Raw genomic sequence first — 27,326 nt, 5'->3', positions numbered from 1 at the left:
AAAAACTTTCATCAAAACAACCTAAAAGGCTAACCTAAGTTAAAAAAACCTCCAACACATTGTTCAAGCTAACTGAGAGATTGAGACAAATTCCCACACTTTTTTGTGGGAAAAAAGGTAACTGAAGTTGTAGTAGACCAGGACAGAACTGAGTATAAAGAATGAAAACAGTGATAAAGGAGGGCACTCAAATCACAACTGCATGCTATCTGTCATTTAAAAATTTTGTGCATCTGTACCACTAAGGCATTAAGACAACTCAGGAAAGAAAAGGAAAACTTTTTAAACCACTTTCTTAAGAAGGCTGATCCAAAGAAGTTTATTCCCAGCACCAATTTAACATGAGCAAAATTCTTTCCCTACATGCAGAATATGCATATTTTCTGCTTTTGTTAACATTAATTTTCAATAGCTGCTTTAAGGTTTGTAAGTTGTGCTTTAGCACACTTTAACAAGCTAGCCCACCATATACCAAATTTTGTTCTTACCGGCCCATAGCACGTGATCATGTTTTCTTCCATCTTTTCACACTGGGGATCACACTCCACACAGACAGAACCATTTGCAAATTCTCGAAATTCCCTAGGAAAATATTTTGCAGGCAGGTTAGGAGAAAACAAAAGTGCAACTGAAACTGAGACAAAATGGCTGGCTCTTCACTTGGTGGAAATCATTTCAGCTTCCCTAAGGTCAGCAGACTGTGCCAGCTGAGATCACTTCTGTTAACGACATTATGCTGCTTTACACCAGCTGAAAACTGGGCCTCATCAGCAACCTCACTCACAGGCAGGTGAAGCAGAAGACATCTTGTTTACCAGTATAAAACTATAGTGGTTTTTTCCCCTCTTTCCTTGAGAAATAAGGACCTTATTAACAGGATGAAGTAACTCATTTCTCGATTTTTATCTATGGAATTGTCACTCATGGCTCAGATTCAGGAAGCCACTTGTTACATGTGAGACATCACTATCAGGCAGGAAAGGATTAGAAAGAGCATTGGTCACAGTGCTGCTCTTGTTTTAGTTAAGTCTTTGCAAACACTCTTGTTTTAAAGCCCATTCTCCAAAAGCCTCGTAACTTTTTTATCAACAAAAATTCTAGACTGAGTCTGAATCTAGAAAAATGTCAAAATAAATCCTTTTGCTCATTTATTTCATGTATCCACAAGAAACTATCACCCAAGTGATTTTTTTTTTTTTTTTTTAATTAACCACTTATAAGGGGGGGAAAAAGTAGTGATAGTAGGTGGGATTTCTTCCTTCAAACACCAGGTGTCTCATTTCAGCTGCCAGTTGCCCCTCACAAAAAACCTCCAGCACTCTCTCAACACAATTCATCCCACCCTCTTCTAGGCTGAGATGAATTAACATCTGAACAGGTCATTTCTCTCCCAGCAACCACAGACAGAATCTATGTAATTAGCTCAGACTGGACAGACCTAAGCTTTGCAGATGGATCCCATCTCATTGCATTAACCAGTTAAAATATTTGCATTAACCAGTTAAAGACGTGCTGCGCAATCATGTTAGTGGGCTCTAGTAATATGCAGGTAAAGGGTGAAGGCCTCTGTGTTTAGTTTATTGATGCTCAGCCTCCACTCTTCTACAGCCATTAGGATCTATTGCAACAATACAGCTGAGGAAAACCTCACTTGACTACTGCAAGTGAGCTCACCCTTCTCTGGCTTTGGAGATGGATCTTTCCTGTTGAGGACTAAAAGAGAAGTCAAATACATCTGATCTGGCCCTGAAGTACTGTTGCTGCCCTGCAAGATGAATGTGCAGAGCTCTCAAACAAAAAACTTCTCCCCAAGCCCAGGTCACAAATCACTTCCTGTATTTAGGAAGGAACCGAGCCTGTGGAAAGTGTAAATACCCTTCACTAATCGATACAGATCAGAACATCCTGACTTGAGGGCTGGTCATGCGAGCCTCCTTGTGATCTTACTGCGATAGGCTTCATGGTGGCAAGCCACCAAATAGATTCCGGTGCATATGACAACACAACTGTGGTCTGCACCTTTTATTTTTTGGGGGGGTCACAGGGGAAGAGGAGAGAAGAGGAGCTTTTAAGTATATAAAATGGTACTCTGACAAGATTTTTTTTTTGCATGCATGCATTCTCCAGATAGAAGAGTTTAGAATATTTTCATGTATATATGGGAGTTCATTCAATACTCTTTCCTTAACAGTTACATGAGTTGGCATCCAAGACAGGAAAAGAAAGAGAACGAAACCATACAGCGATCTTATTTTCAATTAGCAGTTTGAGCTGAAAAAGATAATTAAAATAATTTAGTTTTTTTATCTTGACTTTAAAAGAGGTGCAGGGGACCTTGCTATACAGTTATACATGAAGTGAAATTCCACCTGTTTCCCTCCACAGCCTAATTACAAATTTCTGGTGCTGCAGCTAATATAAGCAGTTCAGCTCTATTTTTCTGTCGTAAGGCAGATTCAGCCACCTTAGCTGTGCTGTATGTAGGTATTCCCCCACCCATCTTCCAGAAAAGATGGTGCACATGCATGAGCAGCAAAAGGAAAGGGGGGGAAGACCTCATGTTGGTTTTATTACTTACATTTGTGTGTACACATACACAGTGCTTTATGAAAAAAGAGAGCGAGTTTTCCTACTTTGGGGTCCTTATTCAGAGAATTTCTTTATCACATGCCTAAATGTAACTCATCTGAAAGAACATAATTGTATGTGTTTCTGAATAGGGGTGTCAATATTCAAGTAGGACTAAATGGTGGGGTTTTTTGTAAGTCTTCACCTAAATCAAATTGTTCACATCATTAGCAATGCAAAAGATGCAACAAACTTTTGATGTTGCATGAAAATTTTAGTCAGCAGAATACTAATAAAGCCTTCTACACAAATTCAGATTTGGAAATCCTTAAAACTTATCCCACAATATACTTCACTGAAAATCAGTAATACTGGCAATGGAGCCAGCTATTGATTAATGTAAAACCAAAGTAACTTACTCATTAAAGTCCTGAACAATGTAATCAGCAACTTCAGGGAAAAGTGCAAAGGAAGTATCTTACCCATCGTACAGGTTACAAGAGTCTATGCAGGTCCTTCCCCTGGTGAAGCGCTTGCAGGAGAGACACTGGTCTGGCCCTGGCCCCCAACAGCCATCACTTGAGCATAACTCATTACACACCATTCCATCGGCAGCTGCAGAGAGAGAGGATACTGTCATTAATTTACATAGTCCTCTGAAATCCAAAGGAAAACATTTCATGCAGCATTCCGCCATACTCAGAAAAGTAAACTGAAAGTTCAGATTTTCTAGGAACAGAATAGAGAAAAAGCAGAGGATTATCATCATACCACTACAGAAACACACTGCGCACTCACAGTTTGAATACTATACACTTCTGGTCTGTTCCTTTCAGAAAGGGTATAGTAGAGTGAAGGTTTAAGAGAGTGCTGCAAGGATGATCAAAACTAGAGAAGAGCTTCTATACCAGGAATAAACAGAGAAGTAGCCTTAGATATGGGTGAGAAAGGACATGATAAAGGTCTATAAAATCGTGAATGACAAGAAAAAGGTAAGTAAGCATGAAACAATTGTTCATTGCTTCTTCCAAGTCCCTCATCGGCATTCAAAGAGACAGGAACACAACAGAGTTCCAAACTCAGATTTTGCTTCATAGAAAGTATAGATCAAGCTGCAGAATTCCCTGACACAGGACATGGTAAATGCCAAAAACTTAAAGGATTTGAAAAATCAGTTGTGCAAATCCACAGAAGGGCTATTAAACTAAAATATAAAACACTACCTCTGAATTGAGAACCCCCTGAAATAAAACTTATGGATGGTAGTGAAAAAGTTGAAGGAAAGTCACCATTAACTGTGATTTTTTTAATTGTTTATTGCAAAAGCACCTGAAGAGCCAAAGAGCCTTTATATTAAACCCCGCAAAACCACACAAAATAAACAATGAACAAAGAATAAGAGTGAAAGGTTGTTTCAAACAGCATAATTAATTCCGTATTTTTTATATAAATACTTCTCTACATAAATATCTAGATGACTGTGACAGATGGAGAAAATGCGCAAAGAGCAAAAGGAAACACATGTTATCTCTCCAGCATCTGAAGAAAGTCCAGTTGCACAGTTTCAGCCAAACCCTGGCATGCGAAAAGGTAGATCTCTTAATTTGAATTCACTCTTGCATGATGAAATGTTTTAAGCAAATGGATTATATACTAGACTGAGTAGATTAAAACCAGCAAAGATCAGAAATATCAGAGATGGCAAATATATAAACACTTGTTTGCTTTTTAAACTACTGGAAACAACTTAAGGGAAGTGTCAAATAATAAATTAAAAGTAGGTCTGCTGGTAGAATTCTACCACCCGCTCCAATGGGTGAACCAATCAAAGATTTCATGTCCTCCAGCCCTTGCAGGCAAACTGACCCAAGAACAAGAGATTCACCAGCATGCTTCCTACTTGTACAGCGCTGTTGCTGACCCTGCACGGCTCTGCTGTACAATACATGTAATTCAGCAGGTAGATGAGCAGTATCTTATTCAATACAATACCACAAATAACCTCGGACATGAAAAGTCTGCACACTCATGTCTTATCAAGGCTGGAATGCTTGAATACTTTTTTTTTTTAAATATCACATATACTTTCTTAATGACAACATCCAGAAGGTGTTCAGAAGTATCTTTTTGATTCTTCTTTTGCCTCAAAGCTCAAATCAGGTACAGCCAAACATAAAATAATTAAATTTAGGAGTAATTGCAGGTGGTCATTTCATTTCCTTTAAAGCGTATTAATTATCACAGATTCCAGCACAGCAAGAGACCTGAGCTATTTAGCGTGCCATTTCATAGAGACGTCTCATTCTGTTTCCCTGAGCTCTGCTGTAAATCAGGAGTCATTCTGCTGCAGTCAAAGGAACCACACCACACAAAGCCAGTATGAGCAGAGACAAAAAATTCAGCTTTTCATTATTGTCCTAACCCTAACTTTTTTTAAGCGTAGCAACATTTTTATAACAACTACCAGATGTCAGTAGTTCCACTATGCTACCACTGACCGAACTTCATAGAAATCAAAGGAACTATGCAAAAGCTTTGCATTAGCAAACGCTACCTGTGTAGCCCACACAGTTTCCTTTTTCACCTACTTTTAGACATTTCATGTCTATCTCAGTCTAATGCTGGCTTTGTGCAGTACAGTTCAGGAGACGCATTGACTTGGTATCGAAGGGCAGTTTTGGCCTATTTCATGTTCACTGCCTACAGGAGCACCCAGGAAACAGTTCTGGGTGATACAGCTGGTCATTTCAGTGGAACCCCAATTATGCCTTAGGATTTAGAGCACACTTGAGGGCTCCCTCAGAGCAGACTCTAGCACTTCACGCCTGGTCTGCCAATCTCCCTTGATCTCATCCAGTCTCATGGTGACATGTGACTGACACTGACCAGGCAAATATATGAGTCCTGCCTCACGTTGCCTGCCACAGGGACACCTGGGATTAACAGACAGCTTCACGCCTAAACTGTATCAGCAAATAAAAAAAAGAAGGAAAAAACCCAAACCCAGAAACTATCACAGTTCTAATTAAGCAAACTTTTTATATGAATAGTTTTATTTTCTAGTCAATGACTCACTTTTAAGTACTTGTCAGGCAATAAAAAAACCACTCTGCTTTGGAGATCCCTTTGTTCTCATTTTCAATCTTAAGAATACTAGTAATTCTTCCGATTTTGTTTTACACACTCTTGTCATTGAAAGGCAGTTTCCTATTTGTTTTCTCACCTTTTTTTCTAACTTGAAATTGTGCTTTTATTACTAGTGATTTCCTTTTTTTCGCTGTTCTCAGCTGTCAGACTACTCTGGGATCAGAATTTATTTACACATGCACGCACACAATGTTGCACTAAAATAACCCTTCAAATAGCAAGTGCCGCTACTACAAGATAGCTCAGAAAACATACTGAGTAACCTTATGCAAATAAAAAGGGAGCTTTTCAGTAAAGAATATAATGGTTACCCTATTGAAATCTAGCCACAGTGCCTGTAGTCTATGAAAAAAGTAACAGAAAAAAAAATTAAAAAAAATCACTATTTCCTTCTGCTTATTTCTAAGTCATAGAAATGTTTTCATAAATGAATCTTGGCAAGAAGGGAGTGGGTTTTTTGACAACTTATAAAAACCCATTACGCTTGTCTTTCTTCCTTTTCTTTAATTATAGGGATGGCTAAAGAAATGTTTCCATTTTAGGCACATTATTTGGCATTTCCATGGGCTGAGAATGTTCTGAAGCTCCAGCATATCACACGGCCATATGTGGAAGGAAAGAACAATAATGCTTTTGATAGGAACTCATTTTCATCGGGAGTTTTAGAACAAGTATTCATTCTTTATTAATGGGGTCACACAGGTTAGAAGCAGAAAGGTTCAATGTTTTTCCCCAATCTAGATAGAACACAAGAAAATTAGCTATCTAAAAAAAGAAAAATTATTGTTATTTGGCTATATACTTACGGGCCTGATCCAAAGCTCTGTGAACTCAATAGAAAAGCTCCCACAGACTTCAATTAGCTTTGCATCACGCCTGATAATGAATGTAATCATTTACTCAAGTTGTTAATTGGTGGCTAAATTGACATAATTCATAACAATCACATTTATAACAACCTTTGCCTAGAAAGGTTTCACTGTACACTGCAGGTGTCACTAAAGCTAAAAGGAATTATTTAAATAACTTTGTATAAAAGAACATTTTTTCTACATTTATTTTGTGTGCACTTATATTTAACATGAGTCACCTCTGACTATTCCATTAAAAAACCCATGCTGGGAAAAAAAGGCAGATTCTTCACTTCAGCATGGAGCAACAGTAAAATCTAACTATCAGAGCGCATTCTCTAGCAAATAACTTTATAGTCATTCATTCTGCATTAATAATGTTCATAACGAAGTAAGTTTTATGCACAGTGTTTAACACTACAGTTTATAGTAGTAGACAATTAAAAGTCTACATTAGATGAGAGCTTCATGCACTGCATTTTAGATAAATGCTCTCCAATTAATTTCCACTTGGCTTATCAGTTTGAAGATGCCCATCTGCCATCTAACTCTTAAACAACCTTGAGAGACACTATCAGACTGTGCTAAAGGTGCAACGGCTGTTGAAGCCTCAGCTTGTCCCTTGCCCTCAAGTCTTCTCCTGTAACCTGCTCCCAGGCCTAGGCGTCTTTTAGGGTCTATGCAGTTCAAAAGTCTCTCGCTGATGATCACATACTGCCACCCTTTCCATGGTGCTCAGCCTCAAAGGTGCCACTTTCTTCTACGTTCCCTGTGTAGACAAGCTTGGACACTGACATTTCTATCCCTGAATGTGCATAGGGAAGGTGGAGAAGAGAGAGGTTGCATTCCTTCCAGGTACCCACCCCGCTCTGACCCTGCATGGGACAATATTAGAAAGACAACACAAAGCAACAGAGCACTGTGGCGTTCATGGATTTTTTTTTAAATTCAGAAAACACACATATGTTTTGCTCCTGTATTTCCAACATTCTACAAAGAAGTGAAGTCTGCCCTAGGCTTTTAACCAGCATTAGGAAAAGCCATCTTGGAGGTGGTGAAATATTTGGTGACTATTTTAACATTGTTAAGAAGTGGCAGAAAGAGCAAGATGAAATAATTGAGGGTATCAGGAGTATAAAGTATATTTTGTGTGTTGCATAATTTTGTAGCATTTTCCACTGGCTGAAGTCTGTTGTCTTTATCTTCTTCACTGAAAAAAAAAAAATCAGAATTCTGCCAAACTCTGTAACGTCAGTGTTATCTCAGAGATGAAGCATTAATATAGACTGAACTTTTCCACAAATATTTTACTCCCTCAACAATTTTTCTGTATTTCCTCACTGACTTATATGGTCAGCTGAATACAGCATTAAATGGTATGGAAAAGATATCATCAACTTGTGATATATCATAAAAGTCACTTAAATATGATGCTGACTAGAAGATCTTGGAAGCTCTTACATGAGTTTTAAGAAAAGCTACACATTGATAGTAATACCATTAACAATCACTAGGTAGCGAGGAAAACAAAAACAAGCTGATAGTGACTCAAAAGATACAAAGAAATAATAATAAACATACCTGAGAGTGGCTACAATAATTAACATGGTTTAGACTGGTTTCTTCATTGGAAACCATGTGAAAAAATAATCTTTCATGGATATTTTTATTAACAAGTCACACCCTGCTAGTTACCATACAAGCAAACAGACAGTATTTCTACCATAGAGGATGGATTCCGATCCTGCCAATATTTACTTATGCATTTCCCCTCCCCGTTCTGATTAGTCTTATTTGTCACTCAGACAGGCATGGGCATACGCCCAAGCATCTGCAGGATCAGAGTCTAGAACAGGCAAAGTAACTGAAAGGCAGAAATGGAAACCCTAGAGGCTTGCCCTCAGATCCCAAACATTCAGGCAGTGGAAGATTCAGAGAAAACTCTCCTAAACCCCCATCTGTTGGCTTATCCTGAAAATCACAGATGTTTCAGAGGATGCTGGAGAAATGCATCTGGCTCTAAGGAACAGTTCTGCCTTACTCCAAGTAATTGTGAAGATTTTAGTTAGACATCTAACCTGCAGCAGAACCCATTTAACCCCAGAGAGGTGCTGACTGACAGGCAGAGTTGAAGCAGCAGGATAGCTCTTCTCATCTAATGCTGACTCTCAAAAGGCCACAAAACATTAATCAATTCATTCACAGACGTGCATAGAGAGAGAAAACCACTGTTCCCTGTTAGGATTCAGGAAGTCAGCTGTCTAAGACACTGCCTTCTGATCAGAGTAACTTGGCCCCTAGTGTACGTTCATTATATACAGTCCATTTAATGAACACAGGTTAGAGTCCATTTTTAAAACTAGTCCCTTGGTACTGTAGCTTACATTGTGACTTCTTAAAATGAAAGGAATGAGATTTGTTTTCCTCATGAAGATTCCCTTGGTGTTAAATTTCATAAAATATCTTTAGGAGTATTTTTCTTCCTGGAAAATAATGAGTCTCTATTATAACAAATCCTCAACAAGCTAAAAGTCAAATAAAGTTTACATTTTCCCTTTGTGTGCAAATGTAGTGACAAGACATACAGTGGAAGAGGATGATGTGACAGTACATCCAAGTTTCCATTTGCCCTGGAAGCCCATGTTTCTGTAGTTGTGGCTGCTTCAAAGGGACTCTAACTTAGTGATCACAGGAAAGGGCAAAGAGGTATTTGACAAAGGAGTCCTGACAACTTTGTCAGTCTCACAACTTTGAGACCTATGTCCCCAAGCTCTCAAAACCAGTGAAACAAACGGGACACTATTCTATGAAGGGAAAAGCACCTTACGAAGTTCACCTCTGAGTGGTTTTCCATTGTCTTCTAATGTATTGCAAGTTACAGAGAGCTTGAAGCAAAGAGGAAGCATTACTGTATGAGACATGAGGCCTATGTCCAACCTTATTACTGCTTATTTTATTTTTATACTAGATCTCTAGGAACGGAAGAGAGATGGTTGTTCTTTCACTAAATGATGCATCATTATCAGACAGCTATAGCCAATCTGCTGTTAGAAAACATCAAAGAGCACCAAGAGCAAAACTTTTCTCGCACAGTCAGCAGTTTTTCATATGGTAGAGAGGAAACCTGTGCTCTCTGGAAGGTTCACAGGTTCGTGTATCTCCCAGCAAGATGGGACCACTAGGATCTTGGAACATAACCCTAGTGACTCTTGCACAGTCATCAAGACCTTGTGCTTCTTCAGACAGATTCCGTTCTGTCAGCCCAAGAAATTCCTTACGTGAAATCTCAAAGGGCTAATTCTTCCTGTCACGACATACAAAACGCACTTGTTACTAGACTGCTAGCACAGAACTACGTTCCTCCTCACCACTTGATCCTGTTAAACTCCAACCCCCCTGCAGGGGAAAGCAACTAGCAAGTCATCATCCCTGGGCAGATGTGATTCTCTTTCTTGGCAACACCTCTATTTGCCAAATAATATACCATTTTTCGTAGTTGGCTTTCTATGTGGGGGCAGAAAAATAGACTGCATACCGGAACTACAAGCCACCTACAAACGTTCTAGCTGGCAAGACTGAAGGCACTAGTTATTCATGGGAAGTCAGGGGCTTTCCTCCAAGTTTCAAAGGAGCTGACGGTGCCAGAAAATGCATGCTTTTCCCTTGCAAGGCTGATCTTATTCAATGTTCAAACAATATGCACCTTCAGAAGAACTCAAAGCAAAGAGAAAGCCTTGAGATGGAAAAAATGAAAAACAAGAGAACAGAAGCCATTAAGATGATGATACAAAGCTCATGGATGTTGAGCAACTGAAGCTAATGCAGAACAAGATAAAGTTGGGTGTGTTGAAAATAGAGACTGTGCAGCCTTCTTTGTCCTGCAACTGGTTAACTCATTTCATTATTCAGGATTATTCTTGGACTCTTCATCAATGCTTCATTCCCACCTGACGTTATCATCACGTGTTTGATCATCTCTGGATGACGAAGAGAGCTATGCTACTCTCACAGACAACCACCTGGATTCATTTACTCATGCCTTTGTTGCCTCTTGGCTGGGTTACAGTAGTAACGACACCAGGGCATGAAGCTGTTGAACATACAGGACACCCTCGTGCACTTCCTCACCACAGAAGCAGCAGCAGACGCTGCATCTCTCCTCCACCTTCTGTACTGCCTTCCCACAAAACGTTCTACCAAAGGTAAGGGTCTAATCCCTACTTTCACAGCCTATGCCAAGGACATCTTTTGCAAACATACACAAGAACTTCTACCAAGAAAAGTTCTGTTCAACACATTCTTCTGTCTCACATAACAGAAAGTTTACGTCAAAGGATAAAAGTATGCTGCAGTTTAAAAGTGGACAGTGGTCTGCTGGAGGTTAAGAAGCAACCTTTTCCCTCTACACCCTCAGGCATGATCACAATTAAACTATCTACATCAACAGCAAGAAGCATTTCTTTAACCTTCACTTTTTTAACTTGTATGTAGAGAAATAGTCAAATAATAATAAAATAATTATAAATTATAATAATAAAAAAATAATAAAAATAATTTAAAAATCCAAAACAACAAAACCACGCAGAGACCTACCAAACAAGACTTTCCACTTCATGTAGCTCTTACACGGCAGAAGAGATTAGAAAAATAACTGAGCAGCAGTGATAAATGTATAGTTGTGTTTCACCTAACACTGGAAGGTACACTCATTCTACAGTGATGAGCACAGCCACAAACTCTCTCAAAGCACAGCAGAACAGTACTTCAAAGGGAGGTGACGAAAAAAAAAGGAAAAAAAAAAAAAAGAACTAAAAGAATAAGTTAAAAATAGGACCACAGCCTGAAAAAACCCAAAGCAAACATTTCTGGCTGGTCAAAGCACAAAACCCAGAAATACCACTTAAACATACAGCAATTTAGCAAATGTCCTCTCTTGCTAGCAGTCTAACAGATGCTTAAAGTGAACTGTATTGCTGCTACAATATGACTGTATTAATGCAATTTGCTGCCTGATTTCTGTATAACCAAAGTGTTTCATCTGCTACATAGTGTTCATTTGCTTTTCAGTACTATGATCTCACAGTCCAGGTACTGGCACGTAAGCTTTCCTGAAAGACAATTAGGCCTAATTAAAAGTAGTCGTCTTTATCAGATAGGTCAAATACAGAAAGGAGGAACTCAGTGACCAAAAACAGTCCCAAAAGTGACCTTTCTGGATTAAGACAGGGCCACTTTGGTGAAGCAGGGTAGGGGAAGCAAAAGATGCTAATCTCACTCCATAAGGAAAGGGCTGTAGTTTTCGAACATTTAAAATCAGTGCCTTTCATGAACGCTACATTCACACCACATTTATGGCCTTCAGAATTCGTATTTGTGAAACTGCATCTCTAATCTGGAAAGTTCACATCATGGTAAGGAAGCGGCACTCACTCTCTTCTCCCTTTCATTTGTTCATACCTTAAAATATTTCATTTGCCTATAAATCTGCTCAGAGGCAGACTGGGCCAAATCCTTAGATTCTGTAAATGATCACAGCTCCACTGATGTCCATTGAGCTCCAAGAGACATTAGCCGAGTTTCAGGCCTGTTCAATGCACTGTATCCTGTCAGTAGTTGTATCATTTTCCCCTCAAGCGAGCCAATCATAGACAAGAAGATCTGCCCTAAGCAGCAGTACTTACTGCAGTTCTCTGCCTTTTTATTTCGATGAATCACCGTCTTTTGACTGGGTGTGCTAAAGAGGCTGGTCCAGTTGACAGTGTGGTAGTAGCACAAATTGCTGTTGTCTGTTATGTAGATGTTGCCAGCACTGATTTGCTTCAAGGACTGAAACTGCAGAGAGGTAATGCCTTGTTGCTTTAGGATGAGTAAGGAAAGGCCACTGTGATGAAAACAAAAGTAAGAGAGAACAGGAATTAGCTCCAGAAGGCGGAACTTATTAGAGCTGGTTGGGAATTTCCCACTAGAATTAGTTCCTAATGTCAAGATGATCTTTCTGGCAAAACTGTAATTTGGTCAGAAAACTTTTATTTTGGGGTGACACAAATATTTTATGAGTCAACATCCAGTTCTGCTGCCTAGAAAATTGTGAGTCCTGTAAGAATTGCGATACCACAAGCTGTGACGCTCGCAGCGCTAGGCCAAGTGGGCCAGCAGAACTCCTCAACCAGTTCCATTTCATCCATTAACATATTTTTTGAGATAAAGTGCTGTTGAGAAAACTGAATAAAATCCGGATTTTTTTTTGACAGAATTAATACTATGATAGTTTATATGCTAAGGAGAAACTGACAAAGTCATGCAAAATGTATTAACATCTTCTGTCAGGCATCAAATTAATGTCATTTATAGTAATACAGCAAGAAATTGTTATTTTCAAGGAAATTTTTCCAGCCCACTTTCTACATTTCATTTTTCTTTTGTTGTAATATGTGGTTATCGCCTTTCTTCATCAAAGGAATGGTAAATGATTGTCTGTGTAACACGGAAATGACTGCACATATTTTATGACTGAAGATTAGTGAAGACAATATCCAGTTTCTAGGCATCCTTTAAGTTATTGTATTTTAATGATTATAATTGTTTTCCAGCTGTTCCAAATAAAAGTTGCTGCTTCCAAACAGAATGCTGGGCTGTAATTCAATCTCAAGGTTTCACTGCTATTCATATGCTGCTTGGGTTGCTGTTTAAGATGCCAGCAGAATCCCATGACTGATTTACTACATTTACACAACGGGGAACCAGGGGTTACTACTGTATATATCATTCAGGTACCTTCTTGTGCTTCCCCCATTATTTCTCACCACATTTTCTTCTCTTCAAACCAATTCCTCCATACGACTTTTCATACAGAAACACCTCTGGTAAAAATGGCACTGCAGAGCTAATGCATACCCCACCTGCAAGGTACCTCAGTGATTTCAGTGTTCTTCCATGTATTTATCTTTTACCACTCCTTAAGAGCACATTGTTCTTTGGGCACATGAGCCTGTACTTCCAATCGCAACCATATAAACTTCCTGATAATGGGGCTCGGTTCTACTATTAATGTCTTTTAAGTTATGTTTCACATTCACAAGGTATTTTAAACCATAAAATGTACTTTCCAGACAATGAGTTAATAGCTACAGCAATGAACCAAGACTTTTTTTTTTTTTTAAATCATTATGTTCAAAATGATGATCACCCATTATGAACAACTGATTAGCAAAGATACTGTTAATGAATACCTTGGTAACAGAGAAAAATATATCAATTTATGACGCCCTTCGCAGAGGATGTTGCATTCTGTGCTACTGAACAAAGAATCATTGAATACTAATAAAAACCCACTCCATCAACAGAGGAAGTACCTTACCTATAGAGCGCTCTTCCACCAATAGTAACCAAGTTAGAAAACACCCTGAAATCTGTCATATTCTCAGGCCATGACTGTATGTTCAAATACCCTGAAGGAGAAAAAGGCAAGAACATGAATGTCAATGATCTCAGCTATATAGACTGCTTTATCACATACATGAGTTAGGACAGGCTTAGCCTATAAATGAAAGACCGTGCTGGTTTGAGAAAAAGAAACAAACAGGTAATGAATGCTGCAGACTAATGTCTTTGAATTCGTCAAGCTGCTCACCACTGTCTCCTCCAACAAAGCAAAGGAGGACTCGTCACAGCAGCATTACATCCACTTTCAACAGCCACAGTGAGGGTGAACCTAAACACAGGCTGGAATCTTGCAAGGCCTCCCAGCCTTTTCTAAACAGCAGCAGCAGCAAAAATGAAGATCTGCCTGAATTAAGAACATTCTGTTTTAAAATGTGCTAGAGCCGTAGGACAGAAGTTGAGAGATCTGTCATGATTCATTAAAAGATGACAAGACTTTCCTAAAACAAAGAACTTTCATTCGTTTCTGAGTGTGTGAGAACTGTTCATCACCAGAGAGCATTCTCTGCACAAGTATGTGGGACTACTTATTTTATGCTATGCAGACCTCTACAGAGTGCAGTTCCCTATGATTTTAATTCAGTACTGGACTGAAATGCAGTAGATCTTTAAGCATAGGGGTAAATCCACCTAAGTAGTAGAGCTGAGACTATCAATTAGACAGTGTGCTTAAGAATGGCAAATTACAGACACCCAGATGCCAGATTATCTTTATTAGGGAGAGATTTAGAGCTTACTTTCATTTTTTAATACCACTGGCTTGCTGAGATACACAACTTTTGAGAGGTGAAGCACATGGGAGAGAACTCCTTTCAAACGCCGAACACTTGTTGAGCTCCACCCAGCTACAATCATGCCGTAGTGTCCAAAGATTTTTTTTTTGTGCATGAAATAGGGAAATGCAAAAAATAAAAATAATAATAAAAAAAAAATTCTAGCTACACATAATCAGCAATCAGTCGAGAACTCAAAGCTGCAGTATCTTCCTCCCTGCCCCCAAATGGTGAAACAAGAAGCAGCAAGATACAAGAAAACAAAGTACTGAGTTCTAGCTATATGATCCCACTGAAAAGTCACAAAAGATGGGAGGGACTATCTCCCCACACATTACAGAAGCTAATTTGCAGCAGCATCTGCTGTTAGACCAAGAGAAGCAGCTGCAAAACCAGATTGGCTTATCTGGTTTTTTTCCAAGGCATATTTCAAACGCTTTCAAGTGAAGACCAAGACCCCTTGCGCACTCAACGGTAAGGTCTTGGTCTTCTGATGCTTGTGTACCCAAAATGTAATGGGCATTCTGTATTCATGAGCAAAGGACAACACACTTGTGAATATCAACTGATACTGAAGTTGTGGTGTATTAAACTTTTATGAAATTTACAGCACGGTGAGTTTAAAGAAAAAAGCGCTTTGTGTTCTTCAGAAAACCCAACAAATGACAACCATAAATGCAAAGTGAGAAGTTCAGATTATAGGAAATCAGAAGTGTGTTACCTGTTATCTCTCTCACTGTTTGGAAAATATTTAATTTCTCTGGATTGATTGCAGCGATTGTGTGATATGGGTCCCTGAAAGATTAAAAGGACAAAATGTGATACTCTGAATAAAAAAAGATCAGGTTCTCAAAGCTATACCATGTAGAAAGCAGTATTCAGGAGGTCAACACTTTGTTTTTAGGCAGCATATGCTCCACATTTCTTCAGAATGTTTCCAATTTCTTCAGACTGTTGTTCCTGCAGAACCTGTGTCTAACTTCTCCCAAGTCATCTTGGAGGAAAATAATGGTGCTTAGCATCTTTAAGGTTCAAATCATTAATGTTTTAGCAAATATTTATGCTCATGGAAAATCAAGGGATTCTAAACAACCATGGGTGACCTCCCAAAAGGAAAGATGAATTTTCAACATTTTTTCCAGGAATACTAGCTCAAATGGTACAGTTGTGACACTGTACTACCAGGACTAACAAAACTGCTACTGAAACGAGTGACAAGCTATAAGCAAAACAACACTAAGAGTATGCCAGCAGTTCCTGACACACGGCATTAAAAGGGTACACTTTTTAGAAGGTGTTGAACAGAGAACATCAAAAAGCACAGATCCTTGCCAAGCAAGTTTGTCACCTGAGAAATGAAATACCCCCACCAAACATTAAAATCTCAAAGTTAGATATGCTACAGTACAAAAAGATGAAGCTGACCTTGATTTTGAGTGCGCCATCATTTAGTAAATACTTTTTTTCCGTCCTGATTTTAAAGGGGTAAAGACTCCCCAACTATTTAAGCAGCCAACTAGAAGCCTAACCCAAACAAAAATCCTTTAAAAATCCTCCTGTAACGCCATGCTATGGTATTTTGTGGGTTTTCTGAGGGTAGGAAACATCCTCAGTAAATGTGGAGCATGCACTTCCACCTCTCCTCCTTCTGTTTTCCAAGAGACATCATTCTTGGAATTCGAACATGCAGGTAATCAACTAGGCCTCACAAGTCTATGCGGTGACAGACTGATGGGGTCACTTCTAACCATCCTGGAGGCGACTTCAGGTTAGCAGCAAAAAAATGAGTTCTTGAACCTTAACACAAAGCCCAGTGGACCACAGAAGCATCATATACACTTAATTTTAACAATTTGGGGCTCTCAGAAAACTAGATAACAAGCTTTGACTATCTAACAGAAACACAGCACTTTGCTTTTAAAATGCATTACTATTAAAAAAGGAAAACTCTTGCCTGTAATAAACATGAGGTTGCTGAATTTCACCTCCAAATCCTAATACAAAGTAGTCTTTAAAGATACAAATATATATTTAAACCCCTTAAACAGCCAAATGTCTGATATGTTTTATCAACATATAAAACTGTAGAATAATGCAGTCATCTTCTACCATTCTTACTAGCAGAGCCAGGATTTTTCAGTAGAACAGGCACAGCTGAATTTTACAGCTCCAAGAATGAGAGTTTCAGCTCATTGTGAAACTGGAGATGGACAACTAAAGGGAAAATAAAAAGCTGGTGAGCACTGAGGGCTTGTTGCTCCCGCGGCAAGTCAGGGGGGAAGAAGGAGGCAGCATTTGCTGCTAGCTGGGACTGTCCATCCTTAAACTACAGCTCTTCTTGGTATATCCCACCCCTTCACAGGCAGCAACACAAGCAGAAGGCAGCTTGGCTTTTTAGCACCCCAACCAGAAGAAAACAGTAGAGAGAAGGCTGCATCCGACCTATAAAGGTCCTAACAATTTTCCAGCCAATGTTTTTTCTGTCTCTCAGGCAGCAGGTATATATCCTAATGAAGATCACTTTATGCATACACTTCAGCAGAGCATTACCTTAGAAGAATGAGTACTAATGACACACCAAAATTTAGGTCTACCTTCATCCCACTTAACTTCTCCACACTAATTAAAGCACATTCATAATTATCTCATTTATATATAAACTATTATAAATAATTGTGCATAAAAACAATTCATAATTATATATATAGAAGTTAACTAAAAGTTGGAGTGGAAATATGTATTATTGTTGTTGCTCAATACTGTCCATTTATATAATAAACTACTTGCGTAGCTAGTGTAATTTTTTTAATTTCCTTTCTGTATTATTGATTTGCAAAACGTAACAGAAATTTTAAACAAAAAGCTGTTCCAGAAATATAAAGTTATTTTAATTAATTCTCAAATCTTCTTCTCTTCTTTTAATATATACTACTGTAATTTATGCTGTGGAAAAATTTAAGGTTGCAGAACTCAGTGTCATCATACTTGTTGTTGTTCACTTGTTGGAGTGAATTTTCTTCACAAAGAACGAGAGAGAAAGTGCTACACAGTTTCAACATTACGTGTCCTAGGCTTATATTCTTCTATTAAAACAGAACAAAATATTTTAACCCTCTGCTTTATAGTCCATAATTTAGATGTTTTTCAGATGAATACTGTTTTATTCAAGGTTGGTTTTGGTCCCTTTAATTTAGACAGATTTTTTTAATGAGACTCACCTCGTAACTTTGCAGCTAATATAACTTTTGCAACAAAAGCAGTTCTAATACTCAAAATTACATTTCATGTAATGCACTGGAATAATCCACACAAAATTACTCATGTCCTCTAGCTGCTTGTCTTGTATTTACTAGAGTACTTCCTGTCCTGTGAGATTTAACAGATGGACATCCAGCCTCACAATCGGTCATTTGGCCAGATCAGAAAGTGTGACGGCCTGAGCGCTGACTCCTGTGTGACCTTCTCCAGGGTTTCAACAAGTTCAAAGCAGCGTTTCCTTAAACCACTTGAACCAAAGTCCTTCTTCCTCCCTATGCTACATTAACCTTTCACAGTGTACTCCCTGCCGGAGAGATGAGAAGACCAACTACACAGTCAAAGCTCACATTTGCTGGCCTTTTGAGAATCATTGAGCTGCAGGGCCCCACTGAAGTGGATTTTCAACTGTCTTTCTCATGGCTGGAGTCAAGTTGTAGGTGAAGCATTACAACCAATCACTATATCAAATCAAGGAAACAAGTCGTTTCTTTCCACCTCACCTAGTAGGGAAATTTGAGCCAGGCAGCCTAGTGTCAACCACTATTATAATCTAAATGTATCTGAATCTATAGAAAGACTAAAGAAAAATCTGCTGGCACTACTCATGCCAGAATTCCATTTCAGATCAATCTGCAGACATTCAGCTAATCACCTTTTCACTATGGCGTAAAGCTGCAAACATGGAGTTGGTTTGGGAACTGTATTTAAGATATGAAATCTTGACAACCAGTTGCAAGCAATGTTGAAAGCTCCGAGGAACCTAAAAAGCAAGTTAAAATTTGAAGCCTACGCAGTGGTAGAAGCAATTGAGTACTTTACACTGTTAATGTACTACAAAACATCTGCATATTTATCACAACAAAGGGGCAAAAGGGTTTAATCTTATTTGTGCATTTTGAGGATTTTGCTCATTTTAATAGGTCAAGAAATACCTCAAAGTGTCACGTGTAATTCACCATGGCTGATTACAACATGAAGGCTCGAATTAGTAAGAAGATACAATCATATTTGTGTTCTCTCAATGACAGAAAGAATACAATGCAAGAAAGCGGCTAGTTGCATTGGACCTCACCTGGCCATCAAAACAATGTCTGTCTTCCCTGGACACATCCCACCCTTGCAGCATTTGCACCATGCATTCACCTTTGCTACAACGGCAAACACACAGCGCACCAAACTGTAAACAGCAAGACACTAGTTACCCGGCTGGTGTATCTTCCTTTAGAAGGAGACATTGGTTAGACTTTTAAATACTGGTTCTGTACCCCCACATCTTCAACCATTACTAAGACTTATTCAGTATACAGCCATATTTAAACCAAAATACTGGATTTAAATACCAGTGAGTTTTGTGTATCTCTGCAATTGAAACTTCAATATATACTTTGAAACTGATTGACAAGAGGGCAGCTTTTCTGCATATATATGCAGTGTCAGCCACCCAGGCTATGACCATTTGTGCTAGGTGAGGCACCCTCTCTGCACATTAGACTGCTGGTCATACGAAACTGAAAACAAACTAATGGAAGGTAACTTTCCTTTCTCCCTTCTATTCTCTAATCAGCCATTACTGTAAGCCAGTACTGAGGATCTCATAAAGTAACCAAAGATCACAGTTGTCTTTTCTCTTTCTAGGGCAAACAGTCTACTTCATCCTTTCTTTTCCTAGAGACTGAATCATAAGAATCAAGGTAACAGTTTCCTTCATAATGGAAGGCAGGAAACTAATTTATCCTGGATCTGCTATTCCGTAAAAGAAGCCTGTAGCCATCATTAAGAGGTGAACGCAATTCGTTTCAGCTGGCACCATGACATAATGTCTTAACATTTTGTCACTTACCCATGAATCCCAGTAACAAGGAAGATAAGGTTGCCATTGATCTTGGTACAGTTTATGAACTTGTCAATGTTGCTGGAATCCACCGTCTGAGCTGACACTAAACTCCCTGTTCCAATGCCATCACATGCTGCCAAAACAAGGAGTTTGTGTAAAGAACTAGGAAAAACAATTACTGAATCAGAACATGTTGGCCTTCTAGACATGAGTCTTCATTTCTTTCAGAGATAAAGCAGCAGAGAGGTGTTAAAACGCCACCTTTTACCCATATTCCCAAAGAAGCATGTGCCAATTTAAAACAATAAGCTAAAAGTACCTGCCACAGAAGGACATCCTGGCACACAGGTTAAGGTATTTCACACCGGATCTAAAGACAAGTATGAACCACACAAAATCCCACTCAAGCCAGCCGGAAACAGACTGTTTATAACTTAGCTCCGATTAGCCTGGTGGCAATGGCATTTCTTTGTGTACTACTCACTGCAGAAACTGAGGGGTCCTAACACTGCTAGCTCAAGAGGTCCCCTTTGCTCTGATGGATTTGTGAACTTAACCATTCATATGACATAAGGTCCTTTAGAAACGACGTACAAATCATTCTTTATTCATCATCCCAACAAATAAGTCACTGGGGCCTGGAGAAACTTTGGCACTCAGTGAGGAAACTTCTCCATGTAGCCTTTCTATGTAATTTAGTTGCATTTTCTGGGACACATGATGCATCCAGGAACAAATCCTTCATGACTTCCATCACCTAATGTATCCTATCTCACTAACTGGACTGCTCTAATGGAAACTACCAGCGGCACCCCTGAACCTTTTACAAACGTGTGACAACTTTCCTCCTTACAAAGTAAGGCCAAGAGCTTGACAGGAACGCTACACGTGTATTTTCATGCATAAAACTATCCAGCAAAAAAGTTATTTCCTGCAATTAGGTTAAAGGGCTGAACATTGCCTTCACTTAGAATTCAGCATGTCAGTACCCTGCCTTGGCAGAGATCTCTGTGTTTGACTGTTTCAGCCATGGGGAGCGACTGTTGATTTACAGAGTTTTTCAGTAGCTTCATTGTGAATTCCCTTCCAGATACGGCTTCCACTAGGACTGAAAAGTGGCATAGGCCCACGCGGGAAAACTGATGGTGCTTTGCTCCTGAGCCCTTCAAGCAGGGAGCAGAAAGTCTCCCTAGTGGGGCTCGGGACAGCAAAGTAACCTATAGATTTCAGCCTCCTCAACAGCACCATCACTGAAAAACTTCTAGTTTATGTTTTAGACACTTAGAAAGGAAGTAGAAGATTCTGGGAAAACAGAGACATTTTTAAAAATAGAGTAAATAAATGGAAACCTAATGTTGTATTGACAAGTATGAGACACACCATATATTGAAGCCAGGGCTTTAGTACGGTCCCCTTCGGAATGACAAAAGGACAGCTCTAAAACACCTCCAGGAAATACTTGTCATTAAAATAACATAATAAAGAATTCTTTCAGATTTCTCTAAAACCAACACAGAAATCCCCTTCGTTTTTACCTAATCAAAAGAAATTGGTTTGGTTACATTACCATTACAAGTTAACAAACTTTCATTCTATTTTATATACTTCACACACAGCCCTCATAGCTCAAAGTTCTGTGGGTATCCAAAGGCTATTAACGTTCTACAGCGTACTCATGAAGGGTATTTCATGCCAAAATAACACCCTGCTCGGCTCTACTACAGCATAGACTACATTCAAGAAAATTTATACTAAACTACTACCTACCTTTAGGACAAATGTCAGTGCAGGGCTTGCACATCTTAATACCATTTTCTTCAACCTCCATCTTGGAGCTCGGACACGCACGGACACAAGAGCTGGAATCTACCACAAAGTTGTCTGAAGAGAAAAAGAAGATATTGGCAGAAAGCGAACCACTGGACTAAATAATACTGGGACGTATGTTTTTGGACTCTGTGTCAATACATATAATTAATTATCTCAGCACTTCCACACTGATATTAACATTTAATGCTCAGTGTTTTCAGAAGTGTATAAGCAAGCATATTAGGCATGTTTTCGGAGACTTACAAAAATCCATGAACTGTCGGGCCTGATCCCCCCTCCTCCCCCAATTTGGTTTTATTATTATTTGTAGTAAAAAAAGCTACAGTAATTGGATAGAAATAAAACAAGATGCTCTGCCCTGTCTCTTTCATACACACACAAATATATACATCAGAGATAAAACACTGCACAAGACAAGTATTTCCATTTTGCCTTGTAAAACAACTGCCAAAGGGGATATAGACTGATCCTATCTAATTGAAAGCTTAATACTGTCAAGAAAGGAAAAAAAAAAGGAAAAAAAGTTCAATTAAGTATTTGGACAAAGAATCACATTCCTTAAGTAGTGCATGGTATACCAGTTTCGTAAATGTGCTGGTTTTGGCTGAGATAGAGTTAATTTTCTTCACAGGAGCTGGTATGGGGCTATGTTTTGGATTTGTACTGGAAACAGTGTTGATAACACAGGGAGGTTTTCGTTACTGCTGAGCAGTGCTTACACAGAGCCAAGGCCTTTGCTGCCCGTCATACCGCCCTGCCAGCAAGGAGGCTGGGGGTGCACAAAAAGTTGGAAGCAGACACAGCCGGGACAGCTGACCCCAACTGACCCAAGGGATATTCCAGACCATATGACATCATGCTCAGCATATAAAGCTGGGGGAAGAAGAAGGAAGGGGGGGACATTCGGAGTGATGGCGTTTGTCTTCCCAAGTAACCGTTACGCGTGATGGAGCCCTGCTGTCCTGGAGATGGCTGAACACCTGCCTGCCGATGGGAAGTGGTGAATGAATTCCTTGCTTTGCTTTGCTTGTGTGAGCAGCTTTTGCTTTACCTATTAAACTGTCTTTATCTCAACCCATGAGTTTTCTCACTTTTACCCTTCCAATTCTCTCCCCCATCCCACCAGGGGGGAGTCAGCGAGCGGCTGTGTGGGGCTTAGTTGCTGGCTGGGGTTAAACCACGACAGTAAAAAAAGAGAAATTTTCTTGCTTCAAAAAACCCACCACTATTACAGACAGAACTAAGCCTTGACAGTCACAGCCTCAGCCTACTGTCAATCTGAACTTCTCCACAGAGATTCAAAATTTGGATTTTAGTTTGGGTTGAATTATGGTTCCATTTATTATAGATTACCCATCCTTCTTATATGTAATTTATGGGTAAAATAATTAATGCACAACACAACTGTAAACCTTGGTGGGAATGAAAGGGAGAACAAGAATACTGTCTCCCTTATTCTTCTCTCTAAATAAATCAGCAGTATCAAAGACTATGTAAGTGATGACCCTCTAATTTCTTCTGTTACTTGTCATCATCTGTCTGGTATCTCAGAAGCATGTGTTTTTTACATGCATGGGATTATTCTTTTTTTAACTCCCTCCTCCCCTCTAATCTTACTCTGGAGTTTTAAGACTGTATTGTTGTCGGTATTGCATAGTTTTTCCTCATTGGGACAGAAGTGCTCAGAAAATATTTGTGGTAACTGTCTGTGAAACCATCATTATTCCAAGTTAAGAAAAGGGCATCAATATCATGAAAGTATTTGGTGCCAGGTAGTACTGGTGGTGGACTGATGTTTTTCTGAAACAGAAATTTATACCCTTTTACAATCCCACTAGCTATTTTAACTGTTCATTTTGAAATTTACAAATGCTGATCTAAAGCATGAATGTAATAAGTGGTGGTCATGAAAACAGAAACCGAGTGATTTCCCTTTCTTTAAGCAAATCACTGTAGTATAGGATACTTTGGAAGTGTCAGCAACCCAGAATGTCACTGCCTTTAGTTAACGTGACTGAGTTATTACAGGCTGCAAGCACATGTGGAGTGATTTGAGATATTACACTATGCACTTAGCTCTCATTCTCTCATTGTTTTGTAAGACTCCTGAAATGCAACTCAAACTTTCCATCACTGCAGGAAAAGGCAGCTAACACAGCACTTACGTGGGCACTTTTTGACGCAAAAAGCCCCATAGGTGTACTTGGCATTGTGATTATGCTCCAGTTGGAAGGTGGTAGGATTGTATACGAAAGTCTGGGGGCACTGCGTGACACATGCACCACTATCATTGAAATTCATACAGGCCTGCAAAAGAAGGGAGAAAAAAATGTTAAATTAAATCATATAGCTGCTTTTGGGGTTTTTTAAGTTTCAAATACAGTCATGATTGTTCACACTTGCTGCAACAGTAAGGAATGTGATACATAGTTTTCTAACCTTCATTTTGGCTACTTAGATTTCTTGCTAGGATCTTGGCAAATACATGGCTTATAAAAGGGGGCTCACTGAGCCCCCTTAATCTGAAACACAGTTGACTGTTACAGCACTTCCTACAAAATCATAACACTGTAATTTGTTTCGTAACTATTGTTACTACTAGCAATCAACTAATTCACAACTCGATAGGACATTTTAAAACTTCCAAGAGTGAACAGCTATTTATTATAGTCAGTCTAAACAAATGCTAATGACTTTTTCAGAGGTCCAACCTTTAGATTTATTACAGCATGAGTCCCTCCTCCAGCTGAAAACTGAAATTCCCAATTAGAAAGCAAGAGGGATAAGAACTTCTTTTGAGCTAGCACAGGAGGGGGTCTTTTCCCTAAGTGGCAAGTTTAACAAGGTCAGTTGCTTCACACACTGAGAAAAGAAAATAGGACTTTGTATCACTTAGCATTCAAGCTCAGCCACCCACAGCTGACAGAGGACAGGGCCCTGACAAATGAAGAGGCAAGTGTGTGCATAAAGAAAATAATGGTATGCAGAGGAAATAATTGACCATGCAAGGTTGATAATTAGTAATAGAAAAACCCCACCGATTTTGACATTCCTTATCACCACATATTGTGTCTATGGTTTTAACCACAGCTTATAAAGAACTGTTGGAGTAATATTCACAAAGCATACTGTAAATGTCGTATTTCATATGAATATGAAAGCTGTAGCCTGGCTTGGATCCCTCCAGCTGTTTAAGCAACCACTGCTACTGGATTCTGCTTCCCCACTAACCTGTCTTCCAGAAGCCAGGCTGCTTTAGAAGCTTTAGTCTAGGGATGAATCCTTCTGGTCCTTTTCCAGGTTGTAAAAAATACAGATGGTTTTGAATCTTTAAAGAGTCAACAAGTATACCAACATGTATGTTGTGTCCCCTCCCATCCAGGGCTGGGACTGAGAGAAAACTGAAAAAGATTCCTCTGTTCTGCTGCTTTTACTAACAGTCCTTATCTCCATTCAGATCAGGACCAGCAGGACTGAGGGAGGTTACTTGTCATGTCAGAAGATTTCAGAATGGAGAGGCTAATCATGTAACCAAGGGAGAAGGACAAAATCTGCTGCTGAAAGGGACAAACACAGACTTCCATGATGAAGGGACTGTCCTATATGGAGCATGATTTGTCTTTTCTGGTTCTTTAAAATGCATATTACAAAATCTGTCAGTTTCTCACGGAACCAGATTTTTTTTTTTTTCCCCTTACAAAGATAAATACAGTCAGTTACGTCTTTACTAAGAACTGGATGGGAAGTCCACCCTATGAATAGGGTTGTGTCACTCTTCTGGTTCCACTGGGCACTCAACCAGGCCCTCCTATGCATTTCAAGTTTTAGATCCAGTTTGGTTTTGAAGGCAACACAAGAACATCTCTAAAACTTTGTTTTAGCTTGTTTGCTTGCAGTTATGTCAGATGATGATTATTGTCTTGCTTTTAAAACTGAATCTGCAAATGATTGTAGGGCAGCATATGGAAGAGGATGGATGAATTTTATCTAGAAATATTAAAACCATATTTACAACAGGATGCTGTTGCAAGCTGCCATAATACGCTAAAGGATTTGTAATGCTTTATAAACTGTACTTTTGCTTATTAATAAATACTAATTTCGTTTGTTTCCTCAACACATTTTTTACATCTGCTGTTGACTTAAAAGGTACTCTATCATGTACATGACAATCCTCCGATAACGGTTTAGCAAACTCATGAAGTAAAGCACACCAATACTCTTTGGAGAGATGGCGCTTCTCAGGAAAAGCTCATCTACAAGATTTGGGAACTTTTAATTTATGACTATAATGCTTTGTATACATTTGTAATTGCTTCAATAATATATGCAAACTTCTAGTATTTGGTGCTAAATGCAGCTAATTTGTGAATGAAAGCACAGGAAAATACATGGGGAAAAAACAAAGTTCTGTATCTCAGCTGAAAGCTAAGCACAGTTGTCTATAGCCTAAAGGGTTACACTTTTCACCCAGTGTGTACTAAGCAAGTAATGACTAGTCCTGAAAATTGCCAGACCCCTGCTGAATTTCTTTTACATTGCTCTTGGGCCAGGAGTGAACGAGAATAAAGCCCTGGGTGCTTCTCTGCTGCATCAGAACAAACATGCTAGTTGATTTTTAGCATACATATTTCCGTAACTGCCACAATTCAGAAAGTCTAACTCATTTTTTTCAGGCCGCAGTATTACTGAACTTATGCTGCAAATAACGTGTCCTTAACCTTTAAAAACGGACACACATCAACACATCAGCTTTGAGGATGTTCCTCAACAGTCATATGGGAACAATAACTACGTTTTTCCTCTTTCCTTTACCTATTTAGATTGTACATGACACAGGAAAGAATGTTATTGTCCCATCTCTCTAGTCCAAAACCAACACAGAACTTCCAGTGAGCGTTGGATTAGGCGTACCACGTGTGCTGAACATCTACTTGTGCAAAGCCCCAGCCACAAAGAACAGCTTTAGTAAAACCTGTTAGCAGTTAAGTCAGGCCATCACTGCATGTCATCAGCAGTGAAAGAATAGCATTTAGAATGTGTTTTTGAAGCACAACACTTACCACTATCAAACAATACCTGAACGGTGAGCAAGTTTCAGGTCCAGCCAGGGAAAGATCCATTTTTTCTGGTTCATTATGATCCACTTGCCTACGCTATCAAAACATCTGCAATTTTCCGTACGATAAGATCCCTCCTCCTAATCCTACCTGGCAGATTTTAAAAGGAGCCTACCCAACTTCGTAGATATTTGTCTCTTCAATCACTTGGGTACCTTTGAAAATCCACCTCTCTCTGCGTGTTCTAGTTCTAGGCTTCTTTAGGCCTAGGTTTACTTCCCCTGAGAACATAAGCAAAACTTGTCTCTGCAACCCAGTGTGATGAGCTACATATTTTTTGAGATCAGTGTTGGGTTCTGAAGCTGCTTATACTTTTATAAATAATGGACTACAAACAAGACAAATTTGTCTAAAGGCCTGTATGTTCAGATTGCCTATTTTTTTAAGGAAAAAGTTAGCCTTTTCCTCTTTTCATCTTAAGCACACGTAGTAGCATGCATTTGAGGTAGAGTATTTTGGAAACCACTTTCCTTCCATCTCCACTAAGAAGCATGCCCAGTAAAAA

General features: G+C 39.1%; 1 protein-coding gene across 6 annotated transcripts in view; it reads right to left on the bottom strand.

The window, feature by feature from the left end:
* The window catches only part of ERBB4 (erb-b2 receptor tyrosine kinase 4), a 528,844-nt gene that overhangs the window by 157,237 nt on the left and 344,281 nt on the right, over positions 1–27,326 (bottom strand). For all 6 annotated transcript variants that reach the window (XM_050899627.1, XM_050899630.1, XM_050899632.1 and 3 more), the window contains exons 7-14: positions 23,867–24,008; positions 21,639–21,752; positions 19,878–20,004; positions 15,501–15,574; positions 13,924–14,014; positions 12,248–12,447; positions 3,051–3,183; positions 489–582 (exon numbers count right to left, since the gene is read on the bottom strand). In XM_050899627.1, coding sequence (XP_050755584.1) covers positions 489–582; positions 3,051–3,183; positions 12,248–12,447; positions 13,924–14,014; positions 15,501–15,574; positions 19,878–20,004; positions 21,639–21,752; positions 23,867–24,008 — 975 coding nt within the window. The remainder of the gene's footprint in view (positions 1–488; positions 583–3,050; positions 3,184–12,247; positions 12,448–13,923; positions 14,015–15,500; positions 15,575–19,877; positions 20,005–21,638; positions 21,753–23,866; positions 24,009–27,326) is intronic.

The sequence above is a fragment of the Gymnogyps californianus genome, chromosome 7, assembly GCF_018139145.2.
Source record: "Gymnogyps californianus isolate 813 chromosome 7, ASM1813914v2, whole genome shotgun sequence".
Taxonomy (NCBI): Eukaryota; Metazoa; Chordata; class Aves; order Accipitriformes; family Cathartidae; genus Gymnogyps; species Gymnogyps californianus.
Note: the sequence above shows the minus strand (reverse complement) of the source record. Positions and strands in the feature narration are given on the sequence as shown.